Source organism: Dama dama, chromosome 20 (assembly GCF_033118175.1).
Source record: "Dama dama isolate Ldn47 chromosome 20, ASM3311817v1, whole genome shotgun sequence".
In the NCBI taxonomy this organism is placed as follows: Eukaryota; Metazoa; Chordata; class Mammalia; order Artiodactyla; family Cervidae; genus Dama; species Dama dama.
Window position 1 is genome coordinate 107501141 of NC_083700.1, and position 12511 is coordinate 107513651.

Here is a 12511-nt window from a genome sequence, read left to right on the forward strand (position 1 = left end):
CCTCTCCCTATCCTGCTGCCTTTGTTCTTCCTTACCCGCACACAAACTCCTGCCACTGGCCCTGCTTCCAGGGACCCTGACCTAAGTCGGGGGGAACTCTCTGATCTTGTCCCATAATCAGGGGTGGGCATGGGGGCTCTCCAGGGATCATGGGGGACCTAGCCCCCCACAGATTCAGCTCATCCCTGTGGACTTGGAAGTTCCCCTCTCCTCTCCAGGCCAAAGTTTCCTCACCTATAAAAACCGTGTGCCGTGGTTCATGGGGTCGCAAAGAGTCAGACACGACTGAGTGACTGAACTGAATTGAACTGAAAAACCTTTAGACTGGGGGAAGGGATAGGGGTGGGCTGAACTGGGAGATGGACAAATATACACTACTAGGTACAAAATAGATAACTAGCGAGAATCTACTATATACCGCAGGAAACTCTACTCACTGCTCTGTGGTGACCTAAATGGGAAGGAAATCCAAAAAGAGGGGCTGTATTAATATGTATACATATAACTGATTTACTTTGCTCTACAGTAGAAGCTAACACAGCATTGTAAAGCACCTATACTCCAATAAAAATTAATTAAAGAAAAAGAATATGGAACCAATCTTCCATGGATACCAAGGGATGGCTGTAAAAACTATGCCCCTAAGGATGTCTTGAATTCATTTAATTACGGTATCCTTATTATTTCTTTGTCCTAAATGTTCCTAGACTGCTTTTAAAATATGTTCTCAAAAAGAGTTAACTTAAAAACAACAAAAAACTTTCAGTTCAGTTCAGTCGCTCAATCGTTTCCGACTCTTTGCAACCCCATGGAATGCAGCATGCCAGGCTTCCCTGTTCATCATCAATTCCCAGAAATTCCTCAAACTCATGTCCATCGAGTCAGTGTTGCCATCCAACCATCTCATCCTCTGTCGTCCCCTTCTCCTGCCTTCAATCTTTCCCAGCATCAGGGGCTTTTCCAATGAGTCAGTTGTTCATATCAGGTGGCCAAAATATTGTAGGCTGGATTAATTAAAACAACAACAACAAAACACACAAACAAGGAAACACTTTGCTCAACTCCCTGGACTAGGTGTGGTGGAGGATTCAGATTCGGATAAATGAGACATGGTCCCTTCTATCAAGCAGCTCATAGACCATTTACTCATTTAACAAAGATTTATTGAAGGCAGCTGGGGAGCTGGATAACTCAGCATCCTATGTTTAAAGGGCTCACAGATTGTTGGGGAGAACTGCTGCTGCTGCTGCTAAGTCGCTTCAGTCGTGTCCGACTCTGTGCGACCCCATAGACGGCAGCCCAGCAGGTTCCCCCATCCCTGGGATTCTCCAGGCAAGAACACTGGAGTGGGTTGCCATTTCCTTCTCCAATGCATGATAGTGAAAAGTGAAAGTGAAGTCGCTCAGTTGTGTCTGACTCTTCGCGACCCCATGGACTGCAGCCCACCAGGCTCCTCCGTCCATGGGATTTTCCAGGCAAGAGTACTGGAGTGGGGTGCCATTGACTTCTCTGGATGGGGAGAATGGACCCCTCCAATTTGGGGAGAGTGGCTGAAGTGCAGGTGAGGCTGGCACATGGAGGAGGTTAAGGCTGTCCCTGGGAGTTTGAGGAAGCGTCCCAGATGAGGAGGAAGGGCATTCCAGGCAGAGGGAACAGCATGGCTGAAGGCTGGAGGCACGACCCAGTGTGATGTGTCTGGTTGAGGATCCTCAAGCCCTTTGGTGTGTTATTGGTGTTACCAGGAGAAAGGAGGCTTCCCTGGTGGCTCAGACGGTGAAGAATCTGCTTGCTATGCTGGAGACCCGGGTTTGATCCCTGTGTCAGGAAGATCCCCTGGAGAAGGGAATTGCTACCCACTCCAGTATTCTTGCCTGGAGAATTCCATGGACAGAGGAGCCTGGTGGGCTACAGTGGAGCCTGGCGGGCTACAGTTCATGGGATCACAGAGTTGGACACAACTGAGTGACTACCACTTTTACTTTTCAGGAGAAAGGAGGGGGTGTCGTGAGGTTGGGGAGGTCAACAGGGCCTGGTGGAGGGCAATGGGGATGGTGGTCATAGTGGAAGGACTTTCAAAGCCGGAGGAATGATGTTGTCAGATTCGTACACAACCACTCTGTCCTTGTAGAGGAGGGCAGGGGGAGAGGCCCAGTGGGAGGGGTAAGGCTATGGGGTGGGAGAGGAGAGGCAGACTCGGGAAACTTTCAGGGGCTTAAATTTGCAGGATTTGGTGCTGCTCTGAGATGCGGGCCGTGAGGGGCTGGGAGGTGGGGAGGGGCGGAGGATGCCAGACCGGTTCTTGGCTCGGACAACTGGGTGGGTGGCAGTGTTGTTCATGGCGGGGTGTTGGGGGGTGGTCGGGTGGTGATGCTTGAGGAGAGCAGGTTTGGGGAAAGATGACACGGTCACCTTAGGGGTTGCTGAATGGGAGGGGCCTAGGGGTCTCCCAGAGGGTTGTCCCGTGACTCAAACTGGTGTGGGTGCTGGCTCTCAAGCTAGTCCAGCTGTTTCAGGAGCTGTCGAGGTCTGAGTGGTGTGTGTAGGGTGGAAGGATTGTGTATTCAGTAAAGAGAAGGAAAGTCCCTCAGCCTTAAGGATCCGTGAGGAACCTGTCAGCTTGGAGGTGCTCCATGGGTCCTGGCCCGTGGGGATGGGCCTCTTAAACACGCAGGCACACGCCCCTATCCAGGACTCCCTCTCACTGCCGTCCCACCCACGCCAGGCCTTCCCCCTCACCCTCCGAAGGTCTCATCCCTGGGTACCTGTGCTGGGCAGGGTTAGGGAGGCCAGGATCGGGAAGCCATGTGCACGTAGCTGAGGGGCATCAACTCATACTGGCACAGGGTCTCCTAGGATCTCTCCCCTCCTACTTTGACCAGCTGGTTGCAGAGTCCAGAGACCACTGGATCAACCTCTGGGTTTCCCACCACCTCCTGGGGGCATGCTCTGTGGGGTGTGTGGTGGGAGTGTGAGTGTGTGATGGGTAAACCTGGATCTGAGGTTCCAGGACTCAGATGCCCACTGAGTGTCTTGGCCGCCTCTCCAAGGTCCATCGTGACTGTCCCCCCCCCCTCCCCCCCAGCTTTCCTTCCCATCCCTCCCTGTCCCTGATCTGCAAAGTACTGAGAAAATCATATTTATTAAGGACTTGACATACCCTATCACCATATACAAAACTCCCCATCAGCCATCAACCTGCCTCCCCCAGGGCTCAGGACCCAGAGACCAAACTGCTTCCTAGCATTGGTCCCTGGGTGGGTGTCTGGAGCTCCACATCTGCCTTCCGCACCTGCCCTGTGGTGGCTTTCCGGAGCAGGCAGAGGCTCTGGTGGTCTCAGCTGCCGACCTCACTGGTTATGGAAACCCACCTGCATCAACCGTGGTCATTTCAGCCTTCATTAGGACAGAGTTCCCATCTTGGGGGTGCTCCCCGGGGGAGAGGGCATACGGTGGACACGTCTCCGGCAGGTGAGGCCGGCGCCGAGACCCCCAGGGTCTGGGGCCAAGGATCTCCAGGCACCTCTTGCCCACCAGGTAGGAGACCTCACAGAGGTTGAGGAGGATGCAGAGGACGGCGGTGGCCACCATGAAGTAGGTGAAGATCTTCTTCTCGGTGGGCCGGGAGATGTAGCAGTCCACGGTGTGGGGGCAGGGCGACTCGGAGCAGGCCACCACCCGCGGCATGTTGTAGTCCTCGTAGAGGCGGTGGAAGACGTAGAGGAAGCCCACGTCCACGGCCGCCTTGAAGAGGAGGCTCAGCAGATAGGTCCACCAGAGCCCGCCCCGCTTCTTGTCCGGGTTGTCGTACAGGGACGGGGCGTGCGGCCCGTGCTTCCGGCGGTGCTTCCGCTCCCGCTCCTGGCGGTAGGCCACGTGCATGACCACGAAGAGCGAGGGGCACGTGACCAGGATGAGCTGCAGGGCCCAGAGGCGCACGTGGGACACGGGGAAGAACTGGTCGTAGCAGACGTTGGGGCAGCCCGGCTGCTTGGTGTTGCAGACGAAGTCCTTCTGCTCGTCGTCCCACACCTCCTCCGCCGCCACCACGTAGACCAGCACGCGGAAGATGAAGACCACCGACAGCCAGATGCGGCCCAGCGCCGTGGAGTACTTGTTGACCCCGCTGAGCACATCCCGCAGGAACGCCCAGTTCATGCTGACCCGGCCTTGCTTCCCTGAGTGGACGATCTCGGCCCGGCGTCACAGGGCTGGAAGAACCTGGAAATGGGCACCTTCATTAAGGGTGTGACGGGCACATGATTTCACAACCACCGTGTTATCATGTCCACACTGGCCATGACTTGGTGGGGTAGGGATTGCCATCATCCTAGATTCAGAGGGAGGGAGCTAAAGCCCCGAGAGCCACCCGCCCAAGGCGCATGGCTGGAAGTGGCAGAGCTGGTCTTAAGCTTCCATCTTCCAGTTACAAAATCAGGACATATTTTATTCTATAAAGTAACAGGTACACGTGAAGGGTAATCATCCTGTAATGATGTGCCTACCAACCTCGCTGACTCCAACCTTCAGCGCTGCAGGTCACGCAACTTCTAAAGAAACAGTAAAAAAAATGTGGGTTGCATGATCCACTGTTCGGTCAGCTGCCAGCCTGGATTGGGCAGGAGGGGAGGGATGTGTATCTGTTTTTTTGTTTTTTCTGCCACACCATATAGCATGCAGAACTTCTCCAATCAGGGATTGAACCCATGCCCCCTGCAGTGGAAGCCTGGAGTCAACCTCTGGACTGCCAGGGAAGTCTGAAGGACATGTATCTTTATTCTTCAACCTCCTCTAACTGAGCACCGGCCTGACCCAGGCCCTGTGCAGACCTCAGATGATATCTACCCTCATCTTCTCTCTGGCTCCAGGACGTCCGCCACCTGACATTCCCTTTCAAAGCAAACAGGCTCTTGGAATCACGGAGGCTTGGTATGATCCTGCCACCTCCTGTTTCGGCGCTGGGCCTGAGGGCTGACTGTCCTGATCCCAGTGGGTTCTCTGGAATTCTAACCATTCCAGTCTTTGGGAGGGACTGGGGAAGACCAGAGGCAAGATTCTGGCATGGTCCTCCCCCAACCGTCTACCTTTGCTTTCAGGGACACCTTCCTTCTCCGTCGGCTCGCTGGCTGTTTGCTGCCCACGTGGGCCACTGTGTCATTCAGGCCATGTCCTGCGTGCTCCATCCTCCACACCCCTCAGCTGGCTTGTCTTACCTCTGCCTCTGGCCCCTCTCCTGCCCCTGACTCAGGGATCAGCCATCTTCAGACCTTATGCCTTTGGGACATTTTCTGAGCACCCTCCTCCATCTGTCCTGGCAGAGTGCCTCACGGGTACTTAAATGATCTATTTATCTGTTTTCCATGCCAGACTGTCAGCTTCTGGAGGGCAGCCTCTATATCTCGTTCATCTCTGATTCCCTAGGACTCAGTACTGAGCCTGGACCAGTGAACACACAGACATTTGTGTGTTCTGTGTGTGCTCAACCCAATTGAAACCCCACTTCTTCCTTATCCCGCCTCTTACTTGCTGCTGCTGCTAAGTCACTTCAGTTGTGTCTGACTCTGTGAGACCCCATTGATGGCAGCCCACCAGGCTTCCCTGTCCCTGGAATTCTCCAGGCAAGAATACTGGAATGGGTTGCCATTTCCTTCTCCAATGCATGAAAGTGATAAGTGAAAGTGAAGTCATGCTCCTAGCGACCCCATGGACTGCAGCCTACCAGGCTTCTCCGTCCATGGGATTTTCCAGGCGAGAGTACTGGAGTGGGTTGTTATCTCTAATCTCCTGTTTTCCCTCTGGTCTGGCAGACAGTCCTTCCCCTTCCTTTGGGCTTCCCGGGAGTTTCTCCAGAGATCCTGTCTCCCCCGACGTCTCCTGAGCCCAACCGACAGCCCTCGGTGCCCTGGGATCCTCAGCCCACCTGGCCTCTGCCTCCCAGCTCAGTTGTCTGCCCGATCTGGTCCTCACCTTGTGTGGTTCTAGCAGCCACTCTTCCGTCCCTGGGCTGGCGTGTCTGCCCGTCTGCCTGGGGACCTCCCGGAGGCAGCTTTTGTTCCTCACTCCCCTGCTGGGTGGGGCTTTCTGAACTAGTGAGCCCAACGGGAGTGACCGGGTGGGCAGGCGGGCAGGCAGGTGGGCGGACTTCCCGGGCACACGTTCAGAGCAAACACCTGTGGCTCTTCTCCGCTGGCCCACGCCTTCTCGGCAGCTCAGTGGGCATGGCTGGGTCTGGCTCGCCAAGCTGACAGGTATATGGGTGAAACTGCCTGAGCAGGTGCTGGAGCCTGGTACGTTCATGCTCGGGCCCAGGTCAGCACCAAGTGGCGTTTTTCCTGCCCCTGCCTCCCACGCCGTTGCCTAAATGTCCCCATCCTCTTGTCCCTAGGCCTCTCTCCTACCCTTTTCTCCGGAAGCCTGGTGCTGAGACCCTCAGCAGCTCGCATCTGTGGAAAGGGGCAACCTTGATTCAGTCCAGGATTGCACTGCCCCCCTTCCTGCTCCCTGCCTCTGGCAGGACCCGTCTGAGTGCTGGTGAGACATGTGGGGGTGGGAGGGCCTACCCACCCTCCGTTCCTCTCGATGAGGCACCGCTGCCCAGGTGGAGACAAGGAATGCAGGTTGTGGCATGAAATTCTCCAGCTGGCATGGGGCCAGGCATGGCCTCCCGGCCCACCCTCCACGGGCCTGGGCTTCTGAGGAAGTAAGAGCCTGAGCCGGTGGGGGCTGCACAGGGGCCTTGGGCCTGGGGTAGGGGTTAATGTGCAGCCAGGGAGGGGCTCCTCTGTCTCATTTCCCACAAGCATTTATAGAGCACTTCCTAATACCAATGATTAACATTTATGTGGCCTTTTACAGCCAGCTAACCTCGTCCGCAGCTGTGAGCTCATCCTGCCTTGCAGCAATCCCACCGGCTCGATATTATTAGCCCACTTTGGAGAGGAGCTGCAGTTGCTTTCCCAGAGTCCCAGTGGAACTTGGGTTCAGAGTCAAGTGTTAGGACTCAGAAGTCCATGAACTTTCCCCTGAGACACACGACTGCTTATTCACTAAGCTTCATTCTCTTTGCAGACAACCCACGGGCCTAAAACTGCACCTGAGGACAAAGGCTAGATTTGACCCAGCAAGGAGGAAGACCCCCCAGGAGTGCTGGGGGGGTCCTCTTACCTGGCTAGATCAAGTGCAGCCCTGTGCAAGGGCCGAGAAGTTGACAAAAGGAGTCAATAAGGCTCGCCAAGGTTGAAGGAGCAAAGGTCACCTTGAATCAGTGAATGAATTGAATTTTATTAAGCCCTGACCATGAACCCCACACGTTGGAGGCATGTCCATGTATATTCTCTTATTAAACCCCTCCTCACAGCGATGGCCTTGTGCAGCAGGGCTCATCATCTCCATTGTATACAAAAGGAAACCGAGGTTCAGCTCCCGGCGGTAACTTGCCCAAGGCCACACAGCTGGTGCAGGTGGCAGGAGCTTGGGGAGAAAGGATTTGAACCCAGGCCACCTGACTCTCCCTCTTGGCTGCCCCTACTCTCAGCTCAGCATCCCCACCCCCAAGGCTGCATGTTGGCTCCCGGGTCCTTCCAACCCAGGCCTGATCAGGCAGCCCCTCACACCATGGTTTTCTTCACGTGGTCTTGAGGGTGGTCTGGTAAGAGTGGAGGGGGAACATCTGAGCCCAGAAAGATGAGGTCGCCCGAGAGGAGGTCGCCCTGTTTGGAAGAAGCGGTGACCCAGTCCAGACGGTGGTCCAGGTTCTCAGACCGGGCTTTCCTGGCCGCCAGGCACTCTCGGCATCTCTTGCTCACCAGGTAGGCCAGCTCCACCAGGTTGAGGGCGATGCAGATGAGGGCCGTGATCACCATGAAGAGAGTGAAGATGTTCTTCTCCTCGGGCTTGGAGATGAAGCAGTCCACCACATTGGGACATGGGTCCGCGTGGCACTTGACCACGCGGGGGAGGGTGTACCTGGGGTAGATGGAGTGGAACACGTAGAGGAAGGTGGCATCCACGCCCGCCTTGAACACCAGGCTGCAGACGTATGTCCACCAGAGCCCTCCCCGCTTCTTGCTGGGGTCGAGGTAGAGACGCCCGCCGTCCTTCCCGATGGCCTCTTGGTGCTTCTTCTCCCGGGCCTGGCGGTAGGCCACGTGCATGACCACGAGCAGCGAGGGGCACGTGACCAGGATGAGCTGCAGGGCCCAGAGGCGCACGTGGGACACGGGGAAGAACTCGTCGAAGCACACGTTGGAGCAGCCCGGCTGGCGAGTGTCGCAGTCGAAGTCCTTGTGGTCGTCGCTCCACACTCGCTCAGCCGTCACCAGGTACACCAGCACGCGGAAGATGAAGACCAGGGACAGCCAGATGCGCCCGAAGGCTGTGGAATACTTGTTGGCCCCGCTCAGGAGCCCCTCGAAGATCCCCCAGTTCATGGCGGCCCCCGGCGTCGGCGGCTGCTGCGGAGAGAGGATGATGGTCATTTCCCAGGTTTAGAGAGCACTGCCTCTCCCTGCTTTATAGAACTGGGTCAGCAGCTTTGATCCTCACGGCCATGGCAGAGCTGGGCTCTATCCTCGTCGCCTTTACAGACAGGGGATCTAAGGTTCAGAGGGGTTATGGAGGGTCACACCTGGTCAGGTGCAGAGGTGGGCCTGGAGCACAGGTAATTCAGCCCAGCACCAACTCTCCCCCATAAAAGTGAGTGAAGCTACCTGCTCCTCCCAGGGCTAAAGGGGGTGGCTAATGCCGCCTTCCCTCTCTGTCTTAACCCTGACCCTTCCTCCTCCTCAGCGGTCCAGATTTTGGAATGACTTTTTTTTCCTTTCTGAGCACAGCTCTCTCCCCTTAGACAGCCTCCTCCCAAGGGGAACCTGTTCTGTGCCTTTTACTTGGCTTGGGAGATGGGGCTAAAGAGAAGGTTGGAACCTTGTCCCCACACTCCCATCTGGTCTAACATTAGAAATATCCAGACAGCTGTCCTGCTCATGTGTGACTCATCTGAAGCAAGGCCAATGGCAAACCAGCTGAAACAAAAGGGAGGGAATATTGTTTCTCTTTGTATGTTAGGCTTCATAGAGGAGCCTCATGTTCTGTGCTTCCCAACCTGGCGTTCTGTGGAACCCTGCTCAGTGGCCTGGCAACAGAAGCAAAGAGAAGGATTCCATGTTTAAGAAAGGTAGGCAAGCAGTGTGTTCAGTGCAAAGTTAAACAGGTCCCTTTGCTTGACCCTGTGAATACATTCACATGAATAAGGGTAGCGCTGCACCAGCTCTTCTGATCACAGAACCTTTTCTTTTTGTCATCTTGTGGGACAGCCTTGTCAAAACACCAAAATGAGAAATGCCACTCTGGTCAGTTTGTGAACACACAGGAATCCGATTTACCTCCAATTAGGCAACGTGAGTATGGTTCAGCGTGAGGAGTGCCTTTGTGTGCTCTTGGAAACTCTCTGTCTGGTTCCTGGGGGGTCCACTGATGCATGCAGCATGGTCTTACCCTCCTGGGCTCCCCAGAACCTCAGGGAGCCTGTCTGCACAGCCTCCTGCTTTAAGGGGTTCCTGCTGCCATTTCCAGGTCTGCTCCAGGTCACATGTCACCATGTCCACCCTCTGTCTCCCCTCATGTTATCTGAGCATTTGGCATGAATCAACACAGCAACTGTACAAAAGGGTTTGTTCCCCATTGACAGATGCGGAAAGTGGAGCACAAAGTTCCTTTGCCCACAGTGACAGACGGTGAGCCGCAGAGCTGGGGTTTGAACCCAGGCAGGCTAGCTTCATGGCCCACACTCCGGGTCTGGGCCCCTTTCCTCAGGTTTTGGGAAGCTGCCTGTGTGCCCACTCTCTGCCCCAGCCCCACAGATCCCCAGGGAGGGAGGCGGGGGTGACTCTGCCCCCGACCCTGTCTCTCTGCCGTCCTGTCTGTACCACCTACAGCTTGAACGTGGGGCCCCTGCTCTGATCACCCGCTGGTCTCTGCTCAGTCCTGCCTAGGTAGGCGGAACCCCTGGCCGCTTCTCAGGCAGCGTCTGAGGAGGCACCAGCCCAGGGGCTCCCTGCCCAGCCCAACCCAGAGCGGGGGCGGGGTTTCGCAGGCCCAGGCAGGGATGCCCCACCTGCTCAGCTCCTGGCCCCCCTGTGAGCCCCTCTCCCGCCTCGTCCGGCTCCCACCTCTGCTCACAGCTGAGGAGAAAGGGGAAAACCCAGAGCAGGGGCGGGAGGGGCCCTTCCCTTCTCCACCGGCAGGATGGCCATGCGCCCCGGCCACTCCCCCGACTCGCAGCCAGCGAAGTCTTCCCGCAGCTGGGTGTGCCTCCGGACACAGATGGCCTTTGGCCTTACCTGAGCGGCTACTCCTCAGGGCTCTCTGGGCACTGGGTCCTGGCCGCCAGCACTCCAACTCGGCCGGCAGCCGGCACTCATGCCAGAACCAGGGAGGGTGTTTGGGGAAACCTAGGACAGAGCCTGCAGATTTCGGCAGGCAGCCTGGGTGTGCCCCGGGCCAGGAGGAGGAGTGGCTGGGCGGGGAACTGCCTTTGGCTGGGCCCCAGCCTCCCAGGACTGCCTCTCAAGAGGCCCAGGAAGCTTAGGGTTGCCCTCCTTTCAGGACGCTGAGCCTAAAACTCCTGGCATCCTCTTAGGGACAACCATAGGTACACTCTGACCCCCGGCTTGTCTTCCCACCCCTTGTGTGGGAGGACCCAAGGCCTGTCCTCTCCAGAAATCCCTTCTGATACTTCCTGGGACTCTGGGCTGCTCCATACTCTCCTCCCTCTCCAGTTACTCCTCAGTGCCTTTCGTTCTCACGGCTTCAGTGACCTGTGGAACTGAGTCCCAAATTCTGTCTCCAGCCCATATGCTCTTGCCTATCAATAGCCCCCATCTGAATGCCTTTCCCTCACCTTTCTCCTTGCCTGGCCTACTCTTCCAAGAAGCTTTCCCTGATTGTGCAGCCTCAGATGGCTTAGGGCCTCACCTTGGCCTAAGCTTTCCGTGGCCCTGAGCTTTCACATTATCATTGGATGCCATCGAAATAGTTGATTTTTTTTGAACTTGCTCCAGGTGGGACTCGCCTGTTGAATGAGCAAATCACTCCCCACCAGTGGACATTTTTAGGAGCTTGTTGTTAGCAAGATGCAACACAGATCAGCCCCAGACCCTCAGGAACTCACCCACTTGGCCTTAATTACCAGCTGATAAGTCCAGCACCAGCTGCACAGCCTCTCACGACTGCACACAGGGCCGGGAACAGTCGCTAGGCCCAGGCTCCCATTGCTGCCAGAATCTAGTTCAGTCTCTGCACCCTGACACTGAACGCGTGAAGGGTTACACAGTAAGTCAACCTGTCCCCTACATACACAGCCCTATTTCTCCCCAAAATATGTACACGGAGCCCCTCCCCGACCCCTGCACAGCTGCCTGTCCTTCACCCTCCACCCCTGGCCCCAAGGAGCTACTCCCTATCCCATTCTTTAAATTTAAGAATCATTCCTGAGATTTGGTTCTGTGCCAGATGCTGTGTTTGGCGCTAGGTTACACGGATAAAGAGAGGATCAGGAGAGGTTGGCAGGGTCTCCCTACCTGGGTGTGGGCTAAGTCTCTTCAGTCGTGTCTGACTCTTTGTGACCCCCATGGACTGCAGCCCGTCAGGCTCTTCTGTCCACGGGATTCTCCAGGCAAGAACACTGGAGTGGGTTGCCACGCCTTTCTCCTCCAGGGGATCTTCCCAACGCAGGGATTGAACAAAGGTCTCTTGTGTCTCCTGCGTTGGCAGGCGGGTTCTTTACCACTAGCGCCACCTGGCACACAGATGGGGGCCCAGAGACACACGGATATAAGAATGGCCTTGAAGGCGAGCTCCAGCAGAAAGGACTCGGGGTGGACAAGTCCTGTCCAGAGCAGGCGCCTCCCTGTCTAATGGGGCAGGCAGACGAAGGAAGTGCCTGACGGCAGGTGACATCTGCATCTGGGTCTCACTCCCCTACACCTGGAGCTCAAACACCCCTACATATGGGCCCACAGCCCTGCATCTGGAATCTCACAGCCCTGGATTTGAATCTCACCTCTGGTACGTTCAAGTCTGTTTCTCGGGTGTACAATGAGACATCCTGTGCCCGTGAGGTGTGCCGTGTGAGGACGGTAAGTGCAGTGCAAGGAGGTGGCTTTGTGGCCTGAATCCGGCTTGGTCGCTGCATCTCGCTGCATCTTGGTGCTGGGCGTTGGTTCCCTGTCTGTGCAGTGGATGGTAGCACCACCCACCTTGGAGGGTTGGCCCGAGGATTAGCCCAGCCAACAGAGGCACAGTGCCAGACAGTGCCCGGCGCAGAGGAGGCCCTTCCCACCACTGCCTCTGACATGTGTGAACCGCCTGCACACGCCTGGCCTGTGGTGGGTCCCCATATGGCGTCCTCCCCCTTTCCCTGTTCCTCACCTCTTCTCCCTGAGATGAAGGAAGGCAGAGAAAGGATGGGAGGGAGATGACTCACCAGAGAAAATCTCATGGGATGGATGATGTCTTT

General features: G+C 56.2%; 2 protein-coding genes across 5 annotated transcripts; both read right to left on the minus strand.

Moving 5' to 3' along the window:
• Window positions 1-3167: 3167 nt before the first annotated feature.
• Window positions 3168-6050, minus strand: GJB4 (gap junction protein beta 4). Its single transcript, XM_061120103.1, has 2 exons — window positions 5965-6050; window positions 3168-4218 (listed from the first exon to the last, which is right to left on the minus strand). The coding sequence occupies exon 2, from the start codon at window positions 4153-4155 to the stop codon at window positions 3355-3357; it is 801 nt and encodes a 266-aa protein (XP_060976086.1). The 5' UTR covers window positions 4156-4218; window positions 5965-6050; the 3' UTR covers window positions 3168-3354.
• Window positions 6051-7291: 1241 nt separating this feature from the next.
• GJB5 (gap junction protein beta 5) lies at window positions 7292-11686 on the minus strand. Of its 4 annotated transcripts, none has more exons than XM_061120107.1 (2): window positions 11574-11686; window positions 7292-8447 (listed from the first exon to the last, which is right to left on the minus strand). In XM_061120107.1, the coding sequence occupies exon 2, from the start codon at window positions 8424-8426 to the stop codon at window positions 7605-7607; it is 822 nt and encodes a 273-aa protein (XP_060976090.1). In that variant the 5' UTR covers window positions 8427-8447; window positions 11574-11686; the 3' UTR covers window positions 7292-7604. The 4 variants fall into 4 exon arrangements, with proteins under 4 accessions (XP_060976090.1, XP_060976088.1, XP_060976089.1 ...); XM_061120105.1 differs by having other exon boundaries at window positions 7292-8450; window positions 11574-11683; XM_061120106.1 differs by lacking the exon at window positions 11574-11686 and adding an exon at window positions 10335-10481.
• Window positions 11687-12511: the final 825 nt, after the last annotated feature.